At 49.4% G+C, this 16,865-nt stretch overlaps 1 protein-coding gene across 2 annotated transcripts in view; it reads right to left on the bottom strand.

Annotated features, from left to right (window-relative positions):
- LOC144720728 (A disintegrin and metalloproteinase with thrombospondin motifs 3-like) overlaps positions 1-13,580 on the bottom strand; it is a 72,015-nt gene extending 58,435 nt beyond the window's left edge. For both annotated transcript variants that reach the window (XM_078597726.1, XM_078597727.1), the window contains exons 1-4: positions 13,116-13,580; positions 12,728-12,752; positions 11,651-12,075; positions 6,098-6,260 (exon numbers count right to left, since the gene is read on the bottom strand). In XM_078597726.1, the coding sequence (XP_078453852.1) occupies positions 6,098-6,260; positions 11,651-12,075; positions 12,728-12,752; positions 13,116-13,184 (682 nt within the window). In that variant the 5' untranslated portion in view covers positions 13,185-13,580. The remainder of the gene's footprint in view (positions 1-6,097; positions 6,261-11,650; positions 12,076-12,727; positions 12,753-13,115) is intronic.
- Positions 13,581-16,865: the final 3,285 nt, after the last annotated feature.

Below are 16,865 nucleotides of genomic sequence, written 5' to 3'. Positions count from 1 at the left end.
AAAGAAGTTCAACATACATCCAACAACATATATGGTTGACTTGACAGATACACAGATATTCGGTGTAATTCAAAAACATATTTTGTTCCTGAAAGTTTTCAAATCTGTCACGAATATGGGGGCGAGGTATTGATGTATTTGTACAGCGCCGCTTTCACAATTAACGCCGTTGTTGGCGGAGAGTCCGTGAGTCACAGCCTGACGGGGCCTGATTCATTTGTAAGGTCAAGTGTGAAGGACCTCAAATGGAAAAGGGGGTAATAAGCTTTCGAATGGGCATCAAGGGCTGTAAAAGCCAAACACGTGCTCGTGCCCACATCCCTTTGGGCCCATCGAGGGGTATGCAGACGTACGGCAGCCGGCTCGAGAAACCCACATTCTGTTTTCCCAAGTTAACCGCGAGTGAGCTGCAGCGAAAAATAATCCAGCTTCACCACGCGCGGAGAAACGTGCAAGTAATTATATGAAGTGCATGGCAAACATCACAGGGGCCGGGTTTCGCAACAATGCCACTAAAGTCAAAAATTTTAGTTTACTGTTGTGTGCCTCCTATGAAAAGGGCATTCAGGCCCAAACAAAATAACAACTGGGAAACCAAACAAAGGAGCCGTGAGGTTAAGGTTCGTGTAAATTTTAGTGCAGGAATGTAAATTGTGCCGGCTGCACCCGGCGTGGACGGCTGTGAATTCGAGCGCCGGACAGAGCGCCTCAAGTAAACCTTTGTTCTTCCCGCTCCTCCTCTTTGCATCTATAGCTCCTGCGCCACAATGCATTTGGTGTCACTAAGGAATCCGCTTATTGTTTCCAAATTGAGCAATTTAGAGATAATTTAAGCCTCTGTCCAAAAGCGAGACTCAATATTTTTGGTTCGACTCTTTGCCCGATTAATTATCTTGCTTTTGTTACAATCTCCTTTAAATAATTGTATTTAATCCAAGCCAATGCTTGTGCATGATTCAAATTCAGCTCATCCATCGGCGATTGCCAACAAACCAATTAACATAATCTCAAAACGGTCGTAATTTTGGGCTGACATACATAATGAAGTTTCTCCCCCCCCCCCTATTCTTCTTTGAATAATCCGCATAAATTATGCAAAATCAATAAAGGTATTCAATGTGGAGGGAGCATTATTAGGTTGATTATTATTCGGTTGTAATTAAATGACCCGTTAGTAAGAGACGAGTGGCCTTTTATTTTAAAAGCAGATTCACTCCGTAGGCGGTGCCAGAATATGACATCATGGCATTGTGCAGAGCAGCCGGGCTGACGTCAGTACATGCCCCATAGCCCATTAGTCCGCTCGGAGCTGACAGGGGCCCATTCACGGCGGAACAGTGGCCCGCAGTGATCTCATTTGGAGAATCACAATGGGGCCAACCCAGCTAACCTCTCCCTCCACACTTGCTAAGCTCGCCCGGCCCCCTTCCCACCTCAATCAGGTGCCCGTTGCCAGGGAAGGCAGCGTGTCCGTGGAAAAAATGTGTCCCGGTTAGTGACACGCGAGCCCGTTCTCATGCGGGTGACCGACGGACGCACGCACGACATGCCACTCGCACCGACGCGCCCGCCCCGCCACACTCGGCCGCCAGCCCTGGCACTCATTCCTAAAAAGCAAAGCGTGGAAACGTTTTGCTCTCGCTGGTGAACACACACACACGACGCACAAAGTATGAATGAAGGAATGAAAGCGGTACACACGTCAATATATGAAAGCGGGGTAGCTCGTCGGAGAAGTGGCTTCGCAGGCAGAGGAGCGCCTCTGCAAATCCCAATGCGGGTTGCAGGTCTGCCTTGTGAGACACAGAGTGCGCCTCAGTCCGAACTTGCTTAGTTATGAATACAATATGAGGTAAGAACTTTAATAATAATAATAATCATATTACGGTACAGACAGTGTGCTCATGTGAATTGAACACTGAGGCCAGGTGAACACAACAGTTAAACCTGTTCCTCGAAGTGATGTAAAAAAAATGTCAATATTTTTTATTAGCCTGTCATTTTATGCATACGTTCACTGAATAAACAATTTTGTAACTCTCATTCGCAATTATTTATATACATAAAATATTTATATTTTCCCCTTGTGCAGGTTTCCCACGCTTTATGCGATAGGAGTAGATGCGTTCCATAAAAAGGTGCACAAAGCGAAACCGCACAAGGAGACAGCTACCTCCCGAGTAGCGCGTAGAGTACACACAGATCACACAGAGTACACAGAGTACACACACAGTACATAGAGTATACACAGAGTACACGGAGTACACACACAGTACAGAGTACACACACAGTACACACATATCATACACAGTACACAGAGTATACACACAGTACAGAGCACGCAGAGTACACACAAAGTACGCAGATTATACACACAGTACACACAGTACACAGAGTACACACACAGTACACAGAGTATACACACAGTACATAGAGTATACACACAGTACACACAGAGCATACACACAGTTCACACAGAATACACACAGTACACAAAGTACACACACAGCACAGAGTATACACACATAATACACACACAGTACACAAAGTACACACAAAGTACACACACACTACACAACGTACACACACAGTACAGAGTACACACACGGTACACACATAGTACACACACAACGTTGTCCCACGTCCGACCGCATAACCGCATGCAGAGTGAATTCAAACCGCGTATAGCGAATTGTGTAGAAATCGGTTCGCCGCACGTACAGCGGGATATCGACAAAAGCCACGGACGCAGAGAGCGAGGGGAAAGCTGCGGAACTGCAACGGCCGTTAACAGTGGCGAGGAGTCAAGATCACATTCATCACTGCAGGCCATTACGGCATCCGCTTTATTAGTCCTGATATTCTTGCACCCATATAAATAAAAAAGAAGACCCATAAAATATCACACATCGTGGTAATTTTAGGCTCTTGGGAAAGAGAACCTCGTCCAAAACAAGCAACGAGGTCCCAAAGGGTGCAACGTGAAACCCGATTTCTCAGCTGACGCACCGTATTAACACCCCTCATCACAATTTATTTCTGCCTCACCTTTCAGTTGTAACGTGTTGTTAATTTCTCCTCTTGACAGAACGCCGCCGCCGCCACAAAATAAAACATGGCCGATGCACGTGGCATTAATAGAACGATTGGAAACATCGGGCCGTACAGTGCCACGGGGTTTTAAAATGTGCACAACAGGGATGCTTCTTAATAAGCACGAGTAACTCAGAAACAAAACCACGTGCAATAACAACCGAAGTTTTTTTTATATATATATGTATGTGCATATTGTCAAATATTTGGAGTACCAACTTCCCAGCCTGAACAGGGCCGTTACAGCTATTCTTCAGTGGACAAGACAGATTTGTTTTTCTTCCATTGGCAACGGACCTATATTTCAACACTTAGGGTCACTAACGAACTTCAGTTGGTACGCTTCACTCATTCAGATACATTCACAAATAGTGCGCTCCGTATTTATCAAAACTGCTACTTCATTGCGCCGAAGGTGTTTAGCGAACATGTAGTTTACACTTGATATAAAACTGTCAGATTATGCTTTCATTCACGCCTTACAGCAATGCAACACATATGTACCCTGGAAGGATCGCTCAAGAATCGCAGCTTGCTGTTGTATTTTGAAATTCAACATTCTGGGTGCTGACACACAGGGGCTGGCGAATGGAATGGGAAGGAGCGCCAGGTCAACAGTGATCGCTAAATTACCCAACATTGCGGGCTTACGAAAATTACAAGGAGAGTCACGACCACTGTGAATCAAGGGGTGACCACGAGGGCCGCTCTAGGCCATGCCGCCGCGTTCCGGCTTCGGCTCGCATGCCAAGTACAGGGAGGTGAACATTTTGAACGATTTTCGGACAAAAAGAAAAAGCCACAAAGCAACACCGCACTTAGAGAGGAAACAGCCTTTGAAAGCAAAAAAAAACCCAACTAAAACTAGGTTGAGGTAGCCTAATTGTACCCCTTGAGATTTCTTTATTTATTTGCACCAAGAGCTTTTGCTGCTACGGCACATTGGCAAACGCTCGCGATATCACTGTATACACATACACACAAACTATCGATAACTCATCTGCCTTACCAACCATTATTTCATTCTCACAACCCCCCCCTGACCCAGCTCCCTTTTTACTCCTACACGACCATTACCCCTACTTTCTCCAAACTTATAACAAAATTAAGCTAATTTCCCAGCAGGTCACGCAACCCCCCCCCCCCCCCCCGCATACCCTTTCCCTTTATGCTTGCAAATTTGACATTTCCAGCATTTGTGAACAAGTGGCACCCACGCTGAACCAGCTCCGTCTCACAGAAAGGAGCCGGTCTCTCTCTCTGGCTCGCTCTCTCGCCCTCCCGCTCGTCACAAAAGACCCCCCCCTCCGGCTCTGAAAGGCAGCCGCCACCCCTCACGCAGCACGGGACACGCACGCCGCGCGGGACGCGGGGACGCGCGTGCCGTTGCCATGGCACGTTCGGCCACCGTGAGATCCGAGGGCCAGGAGGAGAGAGGAGAGTGGCCGCCTCTGCCCAACGCGTGAACTCACTGACGGAATCCAAATTAGCCACGGAACCCACGTCAGCGTTTCTCCGATGGATAGTGCTGCCCCGGCCACGTGACCTTTGCGCAGTGGCTCATGAGCACAGCTGTAGAGATACTATTGATGTGATCCCTTTATATATGTACCTAGAATTATACAAATGTTGTTCTGTGTCTCCATATATATATTTTAAACAAACTTTTTTAAAGTTCATTGGCTTATTGGTTTCCCAGACCAATATTATCCAGCAGCTTAAGTTTCAGCAACAAAAATACCTCTGGTCCAGATTTGATCTCCTGGAACTCATCAGCAGAGTCAAACTTGTCAAACAAATGCCGTCACGTTGCCAGGTGTCATTGGTAAGAGCACTCCATCTCACTCGATGGGGCCCTGTTCAATGCAAAAAAGGCAATATTTCAAGCCAACGCATGCATCGTTGTAATAATTAATAATGTTAAGCGAATTTAATCCAGAGATCCCAATGCGTTGTTGTGGAGCATTGCCAATGAATCTGTGGTCAGAATGTACTTCACAGTTAAGTTCTTTAATGTTTCCTTGGCTCATGAGGTTCATATCTAAAAGTGAGGGTCTCTTGCTGAGGCGAGTGTGGAGCAGCACGAATCGCCCTGGGGCAGTGGTGGAGACATCACATTCCAGTGGCAGGTGGAAATCTCGCTGTAGAACGACCACTGTTCACTTCACACGACGTAGTACATAGTTTATCAACCCCCACAAAGATAATTGCCTGTTGGCTCCAGATCTGGATTCAATCTTGCAACCTCTGCTTCTTTGTTAGCCAATACATATTAAACAACGGATAAACTATTTCTCATTGCTATGTTGAATGTCACATCTGTCGACCCCTCCTCACTCATGTTGCTGTACGCCCATTCACAACACAACATGCGCTCCGGAAACTAAGGTTTTCTGTTGAAGCTCCCAATCACCCTTCACTCAGTGGGAAGTCGCACATTCTCTGCCATTGCTCTTAGTCTAGAATTCCCTTCCCCCAGCCACCTGTGCTGTCAACTTCCTGACCACGTTCAGGTCCAGGTTCAAGACCTTCCTTTTCTCCTCTGCCTGTGACTGACCGCCTCTATCTCTCTCTCTATCTCAAATAAATACGCCCCCGATTTCTGTTCAGCGTCTTGAGATGCAATCCAATTGAGGTGCTGTGTAAACGCGCATTACGTTGTGAAGTCATCCCTTGTTATTCACGAACTTGCTACCCGCGATTTTGGTCTATTCGTGAATTGTCTCTAGAACTCTACACAACTGCATCGAAAGAGAGAAAGAAAGTGATGAGACAAAGTGATGAGAGAGAATGTGTTGCGACAAAGTGATCAGATAATTTTCAGATATTTAATTGCTTATTTATGTATTTATTGAAGGTAATTCAATTAAAAGATATGTTTTGCGGAGGCCAATAGCACTATCCGTAAAATGTTCTACTCACGAGCATCTCCGGAACGTATCCCTTGCAAACAGCGAGGGCATACTCTCATGATAGAATGTGTGCGCGTGTGACGAGCTCTTACCGCTGTGTGTGCCCGATTCGGGCGTCATCGAGTCGGAGCGCTTGACGGCCGACCTGCGGTAGACAACGTGGCTTCGGCCTTCTTGCGAGTGCTCGTCAGCGTGACCCCCGACCTCCAGAGGCTCGATGAAGTACTCCTCATCGGGGAGGCGGATGAGCCCTGCCTGTAGACGGCAACGAGGTTTCAAGTTTCAAGTTTCATTTATTAGGTTTAGCCCTGTGAGCCATGCGGCTCTTAAGCCGGGTGCAACCGCAACAAACAAAATATGAACACAGCACGAGTTCGAGAATGACTCCGGGAACGTGGCTGGAGGGTGCAGCGAAGCTAGAGCGGCACAGGTGACGCGGACATGGGAGGGAGGCTTTCTGAGCTCCGCAGTGTGCCCTGCATGCATCGTTGCGTCTGCAGGCATTCGACAGCAGTGAATCGGCACGATATGGGGCAGTGTCCACGATTTCAGGCACTGTCAAGATGTGGGTAATCGCTAGTACAATGCTGAAGTAGCTTTTTTGCTTAGGCATAGTATGTCAACTAATCAGGGCCTTAATTCTGACATGAAAAATTGTCCACCTGTTACCCGATTTGATCTTTGAATTCGTTTGTACAATATTTTTATACACACTTGAGTGGGGGTCATATTAAATTTCATATAAAACCTTTACACCTTGGAAACCTTTTGACGAGAGAGAAATGCTCACGCAATACCGTGGTGTCAGACGTAATCAGACCAGCTGACTTTCTCATCGACTCCATACAATGGCGATGGTTAATTTAGTTTCGTACATCTGTCAACCATCGATTCGTTTCATGAGTAAAGTATAATTTCTGAAACTATTGACAATTACCCTAAAAATGACATGCCACGTGTGTTCTTGGGATGATTAAGAAACGTTGACTTGTGAGGTTGCCTTTCAAAACATTGGTACAAATAAACAAAAAAACACATTTTTCTTTTATTTTACCAGCCGAGGCTAGCTGAGCTATATAGAGCTCTTTTTCAGAAGTGACCTGGCCACAAACGATAGCACAACGAAGTGGCTTATCACGTGGACATTTATGGCAGCCACATACTCTAAACGCATGTTTTGTTTCTAAATGTGGGGGAAAAGAACGGATGACCAGGAGACATACACACAACGACGGGGAGAACATGCTAACTCCAAATATATAGGAGTCAGGGTCGTGATAGAACCCACAACCCTCCTTGACACCAGGCGAGATAGTTAACATCTCACCATTACGGTGCCCTAAATGATGTCAGCAAGCTTCTATTAATGTCAAAGAGGTACACGAGGAGGCGGCGGGGCTTGCCCTCAACCTCACCGGTCCACCCCCTCCGGACATTGAAAGAGCACAATCGTGAGCACATTAGGTCGAGTCCCCCAAGGAGGAGTCAAGTCGATATTCAGATAACAAACAGCCCCTGGTGTTGCGTGTGCCCAAAAGGCCACTGGAGTGGACACCATGTTGTAGATAACACGTGGTATGTACAGAGACTAATGCACCCTGATATATCCTTAAAACACCGATGGGACAAGTGCTGTTAGCGAGCACCTATTAAGGCCGGCTCTGCACGTGGAGGAGGTGGTGTGGCCAGCAGCACGCTCGCCAGTGCAGACGCTCACACACGGCGTCAGGTGCTCAATCAATTCCGTGCCAATTTGAGACCGAGGAAAGGGTCAGATGTCACTTGCCACTGATGTTAGCCGTGACCGGGAATTGAACCTAGCTCGCCAAGTTTGTAGTGCAGTACGCGATGAACTACACAAAGATCTCCCTTATAGCCAGCACCACGCCCGACCACCTTTGTCTCCCCAGTGGCGATGTTTACACGCTGCACCAGGTACATATTTGAGGCTGAGTCAATCTCAAGGAGGCCCAGGACCAGTACTGGTGTTGGTGGCCATGAACGGGAATTCGAACTCGATTCGCCGCGTTCACACCTAACCACTGCGCCACTGCTCCACATCAGCAAACGTACACACATGTGCACGGATGCATGTGTGTGTTTTCAGACATCATCAGAATGTATGTATGTTGAACTTCCTTCGCACCGTATGGAGCCAACCATGCAAATCGGAGGTGTAGGGGAAGGACAAGAAACTAAACACAAAAAGCAGTTCACCGATATCAGCCTTGGCCAGGAGATGAACATGGGTCACTGGGTTCGGAGTGCAGTCGCCAAACTACTGCACCGCCCTTTCTCTCCGCAGACACACGTGAGCACCGACAGCCCTGTTTGGTTTGTAGGCAGCAATCCCCGCTGGGGCTGTACCCTGCCACTAAATTGGAGCTTCTGGGAACATTTTCAAAAACATACAAAACTGTATGCTGTAGTTTCTGCTTAGAAATTGGGCTCCGGCTGATCTCGTGGCAGTAATTTTATTTTAATTCGCACAATTGACCAAAGTAACTAACCTAACGCATGTGCATATTACCGAGCCCCCACCCCCACCAAAAAAAATAACAACCCCAAAACACCCTGCAAGTCTCTGCGGAGTCTTATTCCATTCCTTTTTTTTGTACACCATGAAGAGTTAATCAACATGCTAAAAGCATAATGCTCACATTAGACACGGACATTTTAATGGATCAGGTTATTTTGGAGAGCGGATTCGTTTTGTTGTTAAATATCGAGCAGCTGTGATCACCACGTCCACGATAACTCATGGGCGGAGGGCGCAAGTCGCCACGGAGGCCCCCGCTAAAGTGGCTCTCATTTTCCACTGACCGCCCGTGTACAGTGTCCCGCTTGCGACCCTAAGCCCCCGAAAATTGTCTCCCTCTTGCGGGGCGTCCACTCAGCTGGGTCTCATTAGCCTAGCTCTCGGGCCAGTGCAGGCGCGAGAAGCGAGCATGCCCACTGGCTAGGCTGTGGTGAGAAAGGCTGCCTTGCCGGTCGGAGCGAAAAGAGTTGGATGCTTCACGGCTGCCGGGGTTGGGGGTTACTCGAGTTGACCGTGGTGACATCATCATCATATTCATCGGCCATAATGGTCAGCCCCCTCCGTGCCGCTCATTAGAGCCAGGGCCGTGATCAAAGGCAGCTTGTGTCTCCACAACCCTCGTCACTGGCATGGCTGGGCACACTGGTCTTGGAACATTCTCACAGGACCTAAACAAACTGCCAAAGATTCTTAATTATCTACTTGAGCTGGTAAGCACCGCTGCACAATTGAGCTCGTCACTTGTCAGTGAAGGCAAACTGGTTATATGCTGCGTTAAAATAACAGGTTTTGTCTCCTTACACGAACCACTTTAATTATCTTGCCTTTAATTGCGGTGCCGCTAATTGTACAATTACGAGCAAGGTAGAAACAGAATCTGGAAATAAATACCGTTAGGCAAAGCGAATGTGCCAGGCTTGTTTTAAACAACGAAAACGTTTAACAGAAAACAAAAGCCACATTTTTTCACGCCACCTTGGGAACAAACGAAAAAAACCATAAGTTCGGGACGACCGAGGAAAGAAAAATCCCTCACGCCATGACAGAGGTTATTCGCAGGGCAAGGAAGGGTGAGCGCTGCAATCCACGCTACAAACACGGCACGTGCGAGTGACCCCACGCAACAGAGGGATTCCCCGAATGCCTTGCTCCGCGCTCCTGGGAGCCCGCGATGCCGCCCCTCGTGCGCGTGAGGTGCGCGTGATCTACATCAGGGCGGCGACGGCGGTGGCTCAAGCGCCCGGCGGCTTCTCAGGGTCACTTGGGCGCGAGGGGCGGGTCATCGGCAGCCCAAGCACCCGGCCTTGGCACGCCCATTGTGCGTGTAGGTAATGCCCCCTGTAAGTGTGGGTCACCTCCCTACGAGCGTGGGCTAATGCCCTTCGAGTGCGGGTAATGCCCCTACGAGTGCAGGTAATGCCCCTACAAGTGTAGGTAATGCCCCTACAAGCCACTTCAGCAACTCGACAGATTTTTTTCCTTGCCAAGGTACTCATCATGCAAACAATATCTGTAACACTTGTAGAGCTTGTGGTCTAAATAATAACACGGCCACGTGCTCAGATGCCTTTTCAGCTGGTGGTCTAGGCAAGGTTGATAGCATTGTCGTGTTGTGTTGTGGTCACATGACCACTATGAAAGGCGTGATGGGAATTGTCCCTTCCTGCTGCTTATGAGCAGCAGAACAACAACTGTGATCGTCACTTCTATTTATGCGGTAGTTATTGCAAATGTTCACGAAACGATTCTTTACTGTGCTTGCTGTTGCCATAGCCAGGGATTAATTTCAGCCAGGTATTTTCTGGAAAAAAAGAATATTTCCTACACCCGGCGCACCACGTCTAGGATACGTCTGGCGATTGACTTCAGTGTCGCGCCACTCACTCCAGTCTACTAGCAACTTGGAAAATGTCATGAGGAATTAAGCCTTGGTAATTACGTGACTGAACATGTTTGCGGATTTCCCCCCCTGTAAACAATGTAAGTGTTGTTCAATGGGTACGGGACGTTTCACTCGGGTACATTTTATTGGAAACCACTGTTCCCATTTAGCGTGCGTGTCATCTGTAATTCATAGCGAGTTGTCAAAATCAAGTTACGTGCATAGGTGTTTTTTTTCAGACAGTGCTTTGCTTTATATGACCGATTTTCACTCAAGAAACCGCAAACACCCACACAATGAAGTTGTGAGTGGATTTTGGTTTTTATTTATTTAAAGCACAAGTTAGCATTCGAGAGCGGTGCTGCCGTTGATGATGACGAAGCATCACACACACAGGAGACGGGTGCTGGAATGGTGCCTGCAATGTCTGGACTGCGGTTCCGGATGACTCCACTGCAAGTTGAATGCAGCGAGGTTCTAATTAGGATGTACAAACCCACAAAAGGATTTAACAAATATATATTGAATATAATGTAGGGGAAATATAAGCTAAATAGAATATCACATAAATGCAGTGGCAATGGTTCCGCACCAGCAGGTGCAAGTGATTTAATTGAATAATGGAAGTGATTTATCAGAGCCTCCACCACCAGGCTCGCCAACAAAGTGCACACGGCTACCCAACAGAACCAGTCTGACAGGAGCGCAGTGCTGGTTTGTGGGGTAATGCTGGGTCTTTTAGCACGGGCAGGATTTTGTCGACAAAAGTTTGTTGACACGAGTAACTTCGACTTCACTACCACGCGCGATTGTTCTGTCGACACAAATTGTGGAATTAAAAAAAGTCTCCTACTCCAAGAGGTACCTGGAGGTCACTCTTGGTGTGTGGATGTGGCTTAAGCCGACACAAACGGTGTACGGAAGACCGTTGTCATATTGCATCCATCGACTGATCGCCCAAACGCACCACCTGACATTGGAAAACCAATTTCCTGTTCGATTGAACTGCAACTGTCGAGCAGGCAGGCAGTGTAGCTGCACTGGGGCCTACAGGCCAGAGGGTATGAAGGAGGTGAATTTGGCCAGGAAGTCCCATTTTATTCCTTGCACCAGGGCCAATAGCAGCACACTCTACACCATTGGAGCCACCACTGCAATAAGCGTGGAGCATTGTGGTCAGTGCAGATGTCCCTGCCCGCTCTCTTAACCCTCACCCTCACTCACCAGGCCATCGCAGTTGCTGAGCGCGACCGTGGCGCCGGGGACCCCGTTCACGGTGCCGCGATGCACGCAATCCCGTCCGGCCAGAGCCTCTCTCCGGCTTTCGGCGAAGTCCTCCTGCCACTGCAGGGTGGCGCCCGGAGCCAGCAGCCGCCAGCCCACGGGGCGCACGCTCAGCTGCAACACGCGACCTGACACGGTCACGTTGAAGTAGCGGCGCGCGTCGGGGTCCTCGCGGGGGGCCGGGGCGCTGTCTCCGTCCGCGGGGAGGCTCCGTGCCGCGCGGCGGTGCGCGCTGCCATCGGAGTCAGGGCCCTGCCCGTGCCGGGAGGACACGACCCGGGACACGAACTTTCCACTCGAGTCCGTGGCCACGGGCGTGACCACCTCGTACCTGTGCAGCCTCGCGTCCAAAGCGGCCAGCGGTTCTGTTTGGACAAGTTGGGTTTTGTTTTTTTAAACTTTACGCACTTGCAGCAAGCGAGGGATTTAACAACCATAAATATAACTCGGCATGTGTACTCGTTGGCACTTCAAGATGTACTTACTGCCCGGAAGGCGTGGTATAAATAATACATTCAGGCATTGACCCTATGGTTGATGCAAGTACCACCACAACAAGAAGGCACAAAGTTATATTTCACCCAAAGGTTAATCATTGCTTGTATATGTTAGCCTACACCACGGTTGTCTGACGGGGATGACTCACGTGACGCGTTTTTCGCACGAGGTCACCGAATGCCACCTGTCGAATACAGGTATGCGAATACCCATTGACCAACGGTGAGAACATCACCCCAGCGCGCATCTTAGGTGTACGAGTGACTGCCACACGCTGGCACGACCACGGGACACGTGCATGACGCATGTGTTGTTGTTTTAAGCGATCGCACGCGCGCCAGCCAATGCATACAGGCGTCGCTGGCACTCGACGCGCCCCTTTAATCGCGGCTGGCGAGGCACTGCGCACGCGGTTACACTGCAAGGGGTACCGCGTGGCAAAGCGGCAGGAATCCTAAAAATGTGCTGACGATGCTTAAGCACTCGCGCGTGCGTGTGCGTGTGTGTGGCCGAGCTTACCTGCACTCGTCTCCGCTCTTGCGACCTGGACGACACAAAAAAGAAAACCCCCCACGGTAAATAACAACAACAATAGGTGAATGAGGTCAACAGTTGGCCCACCGTCACCGCGTTAATTCATTGTTTCCTTGCAATTCCGATTGAGTTGTAAAGCGAAACAAAAACGCCGGTGGCTTGCCGGAAGGCGCCGTCTGCGCTCCCTCAGCTGTCCCGCCCGACACGAGCCAAATAAACACGCCGACGACGATTGCGCAGAATTATCATCTCGACTCCTGTGGTGCGTCGACAGCCCCGGCACTGCGCACGTGGTATGATGATGATGATGATGCTGTTGCTCTGCACGTGGTGCATCATGGTTGCGCGGGTGGGGGGGGGGGTTGCCGCTCACCTGCACCGTGCTGCAGAGAAGGGTGCCGCTCAGCAGTGCCGCCCAGAGCGCGCAGGTGGTTCTACTCATCGCTACTCGAGTCGAGTCTTCTGCCTCCACTTTAAGCCAGCGCGATCGGAGTCCGGCACCAGTGAATAAATTAACAATAGCAACAAGCTGCACTTGAAAGGTTACTATCGGCGATGATAATAATGATTCTAAGAAAAAAATAACAAAGGGAGAAAAAACTTCCGGAACTTTGTACGAAACAAAAACACGTTTAGGACCGTTACGCGAATAGCGACACGGTCCGCGTCGAGGGTTAGTCGTTAGGAGTTTGCAAGCAGTTCGTGTTGACTTTCTTGCCGTGCTTTTGTCGGTGGTTAGGGGTCTCGCCGCGGTGAGAGGGCTCTGCGGCGCTACGGGGTCCCTGCTGCTGCTGCTGCTGCGAGCTGCTGCTGCAGGGCTGCACTAAGTGTGAGTGAGTGAACCGGGTGACGGGGAACGCGCGTTTCTGGCCGAGTGCTCGTGGAGGGGACGGGCCAGCGGCAGGGGAAGGGGTGTGTGAAGGCGGAGCAGGCACGCCTCGAGTCCTCCCCACCCCCCCAGTCCACCACCACCACCCTCATCCCCTCCACCCCCCCCACTTTACTAACTCACCCCACTCACCCATCACCACCCATCATCCATCCGTGCAACCAGAGTGCGCGCATCCACGTCAAAGGTGCGGGCGTGCTGACGTCAGCGCTCGATTGGAACCTCTCTGTTCTCTCTCTGTTCTCTCTCTCGCTGTGTGCGATTCACGAGTCGTGGACTCGATGAGCCGTGAATAATGCCGGGTACTGCTGCCTGAGCGATTCCGTTTTATCGCTCCCACGTGGAACTTGAGAACGCCGAGTCGCCCAATTCACCGATTGCGGACAATAACACCGCCCTCCAACGGAATAAATATATACGCAGATAGAATAGTCGCGATTGGTCCTTCTTTAAAGCCATTCGATGAAGGTCTATTGCCCCAATTATTGTAATACACGCGTGTTTTCCCCTTAAGGGCAGTGATCATGTCGAAAGTGTTGAGTTGTGTGTGTGTGGAAAAAGTGTTGAGTTGTGTGTGAAAAGTAAACCGACAGGGCGGACTGCTTGTGCGGTGGTGCATTATCATCACTGTGAGCGCAGAATCACGGAACGTCTCGTGTCGAGGGCTCCGTTAAACGTGCATCACAAGGTGTGTGTGGGGAGGGAGCGGTGGTGCTGTGGTTAGCGCGCTGCACTGTGATCCCACGACGACGACCACGACCCGAGTTCCAACCGGCCACGGAAACATCGGTGGCGAGTTAAATTACAACCATCCACTTCACCAACACCCTCACTGGACTATATTGGTGAAGTATGGATGATACCCCCCCACCCCTCGCTGCACGGCGTTTGGAGCTCTTCATCCATTGGTGGAATGATAATGGTCGGAATTGATGTATTTACGTCTAATTTACACACTCAACTTTAAGTGTGGGTACTCCTACATCTTTCAAATCGTCCATTCAATGTGGACGAGTAGGCCAAATACCCTTGGGTTATATCAAGCCTCCCTCCCCCTTGTGGGAGGGCCTTCTGGCCACATTGGATTCGGGCAAGCGTTTTTTTTCAGGGCTGCGCCCGTCCCTTCCACCCCGACAATCAGCACCGGCCTCGACTCACGAGCAGAACGCACGGCCACTCGTTGGGAGAGGCGTCAAGAAAGTCGCACGGTGTCCGACAGAGTCCTGGGGGGTTGGGGGGGGGCTTTGGATTGTGGCCTTGTCCCACGTCACGTCCGAGTGCACCAACGCAAATGTTGTCGGGGAACGACCTCCGAGCACAGCAGCATTCGCTGCGCGCACACATTCCACATTATAAATGCAAACTAAGTCACGTGCGCGGGGGTGATTGATCTACATAGCTCCCGTGGCTCTCATACTTTAAATATCAGCCGATGACCTCGCCTATTCGCGGCCGAAAATGATCGTGGCGCTGCCCGGTGAAGGAAGCGAAGCTGCGTTGGGAGGGGGGGTCCCAGAGCTTGCAAGGAACTTAATAGTTTAGAGCAGTGGTTCTTTACCTTTACTGCAGCCTTGCACCCCTTTGGTTCTCAGTCATTCAAAAAAATATCATGTTAATAACTACACAGGGTTTGATTAACCAAAACAGCTGTACTTACGTGCCCGTGCTTAATTCGTGTTTTGATTATTTACCTTCTCAAAACGTCTGGCCATGTCTTGCACACCCAGTACGGGCATCTCGCACACCCAAGGGGGTACACGTGCACCCCAGATTAACAACCACTGGTTTAGATGCAGTGTTCATGTCAATGTCTAATAAGCAGAATTTGTTCAACAGGACTGACTTATGATAGATCCAGAAGGATTTTTCCTGCTAAGCAAACTGGTGGGATGGGCAAAAAAACATATTTGTACTTCGATGTGGACACACAGAACGGAGATTTGCGTTTCCGATGTTAAACTCGGTCACATCCAGTGAGCAAATGGCTGACTTGGTACGCAACCCTCCAACCCAGAGTTTGAGTGCGGCCAGACTGCACGCAAGTGTAGCAATCTATTTGCTACCTCACAGCCTAGTTGCTTATCGCTGCTCAACACCGAGTGGCGAACGGCTCGGCTGCCCCACGGTATCGCGCGTAAACCATTTGCCGCTCGACACCGGGGCCGGCTGGGCCGCATTTATCGAACACCCATGGGCTTGTTTTGAAGGAGGTGCCGCCTCAACCCTTTAAAGCGTCTCACAGAACCAAATAAAACCCACAAGTTCTTTAAAAACAAATAAAAACAAGCACCCCGTACGTGCGTATGCACCAGCGGCTGACAGAGTGGCCTCACGTCTCATATGACAACTCCACTTGGGGTGGAGACCTCGACGAAAACATACATTTTTTTTGCGAAGTGGAGAGAACAAAATTCGCCTATTCATAGGCACGGGAGCGTCGCCACGGAGTATGCACTTTTGTGAATGAAGGCGGGTGGTGGTGGTGGCTGGAGGGCCGTTCTTACGGGGAGAGGAGGGCACTAGGGATGAAAGGAGCAGTGTGTAAGCCCGCTGGGTGCAAGGGCGCAGCTGGGGGGGGAGAGGCAAGCGACCGGGGCCTTGTCACCAACCCACGCATGGGTGAGCACGGAGAGATGTTGCAGTGCTGAGCTCCGTGTGTGGATCCCCGTGTGTTCTCATGTATTCACCACGAGACCGCCAAATCCGTATTGTCAATATGCAGACGTGAATGTTACCTTCGACTGGCATGGCGTGGGGAAGCCTTAATCCAGCGGTAGATTGACAAAGAGCTGTACATTATAATTGTATAATTGATTTGCATTAACAGTCACATCACAATTAGTAGGGCATGCAATGGTGAACAAGATACTTTATGCTTAACATTTTAGCATTGCCATTCTCCCCAGTCCTGGAAATGTAATGAGAATTTCAATATCATGGAATCATTATATTTGCAGCCGGCTAAGCCGCAAAGAGATAAGCATCTCTTTACAAGGAAGACCAGAACCAGTGGTGGCAACCATAGGGCATGTACAAACTAATAAGAGCAACCTCTTGACTTGTCACGTTTGCCAGTGAGACCAAAGTTAATGTACATTTCCTATGACTGTTAATCAGTCACATCAGGAAAAGCAGGATTGTGGTAGTAGGATGCAAGGACCAACCGTGTGGAAGTTAATGCATTATGTAAAAAAAGAATTATATATTTTTGTAAGTACTGTACTGTAGCAGCAG

This window comes from Lampetra planeri, chromosome 9, assembly GCF_965212315.1.
Source record: "Lampetra planeri chromosome 9, kcLamPlan1.2.h2, whole genome shotgun sequence".
NCBI classification, from domain to species: Eukaryota; Metazoa; Chordata; class Hyperoartia; order Petromyzontiformes; family Petromyzontidae; genus Lampetra; species Lampetra planeri.
The sequence above is the reverse complement of the archived record's forward strand: the minus strand, read 5'-3'. Positions and strand labels throughout refer to the sequence as shown.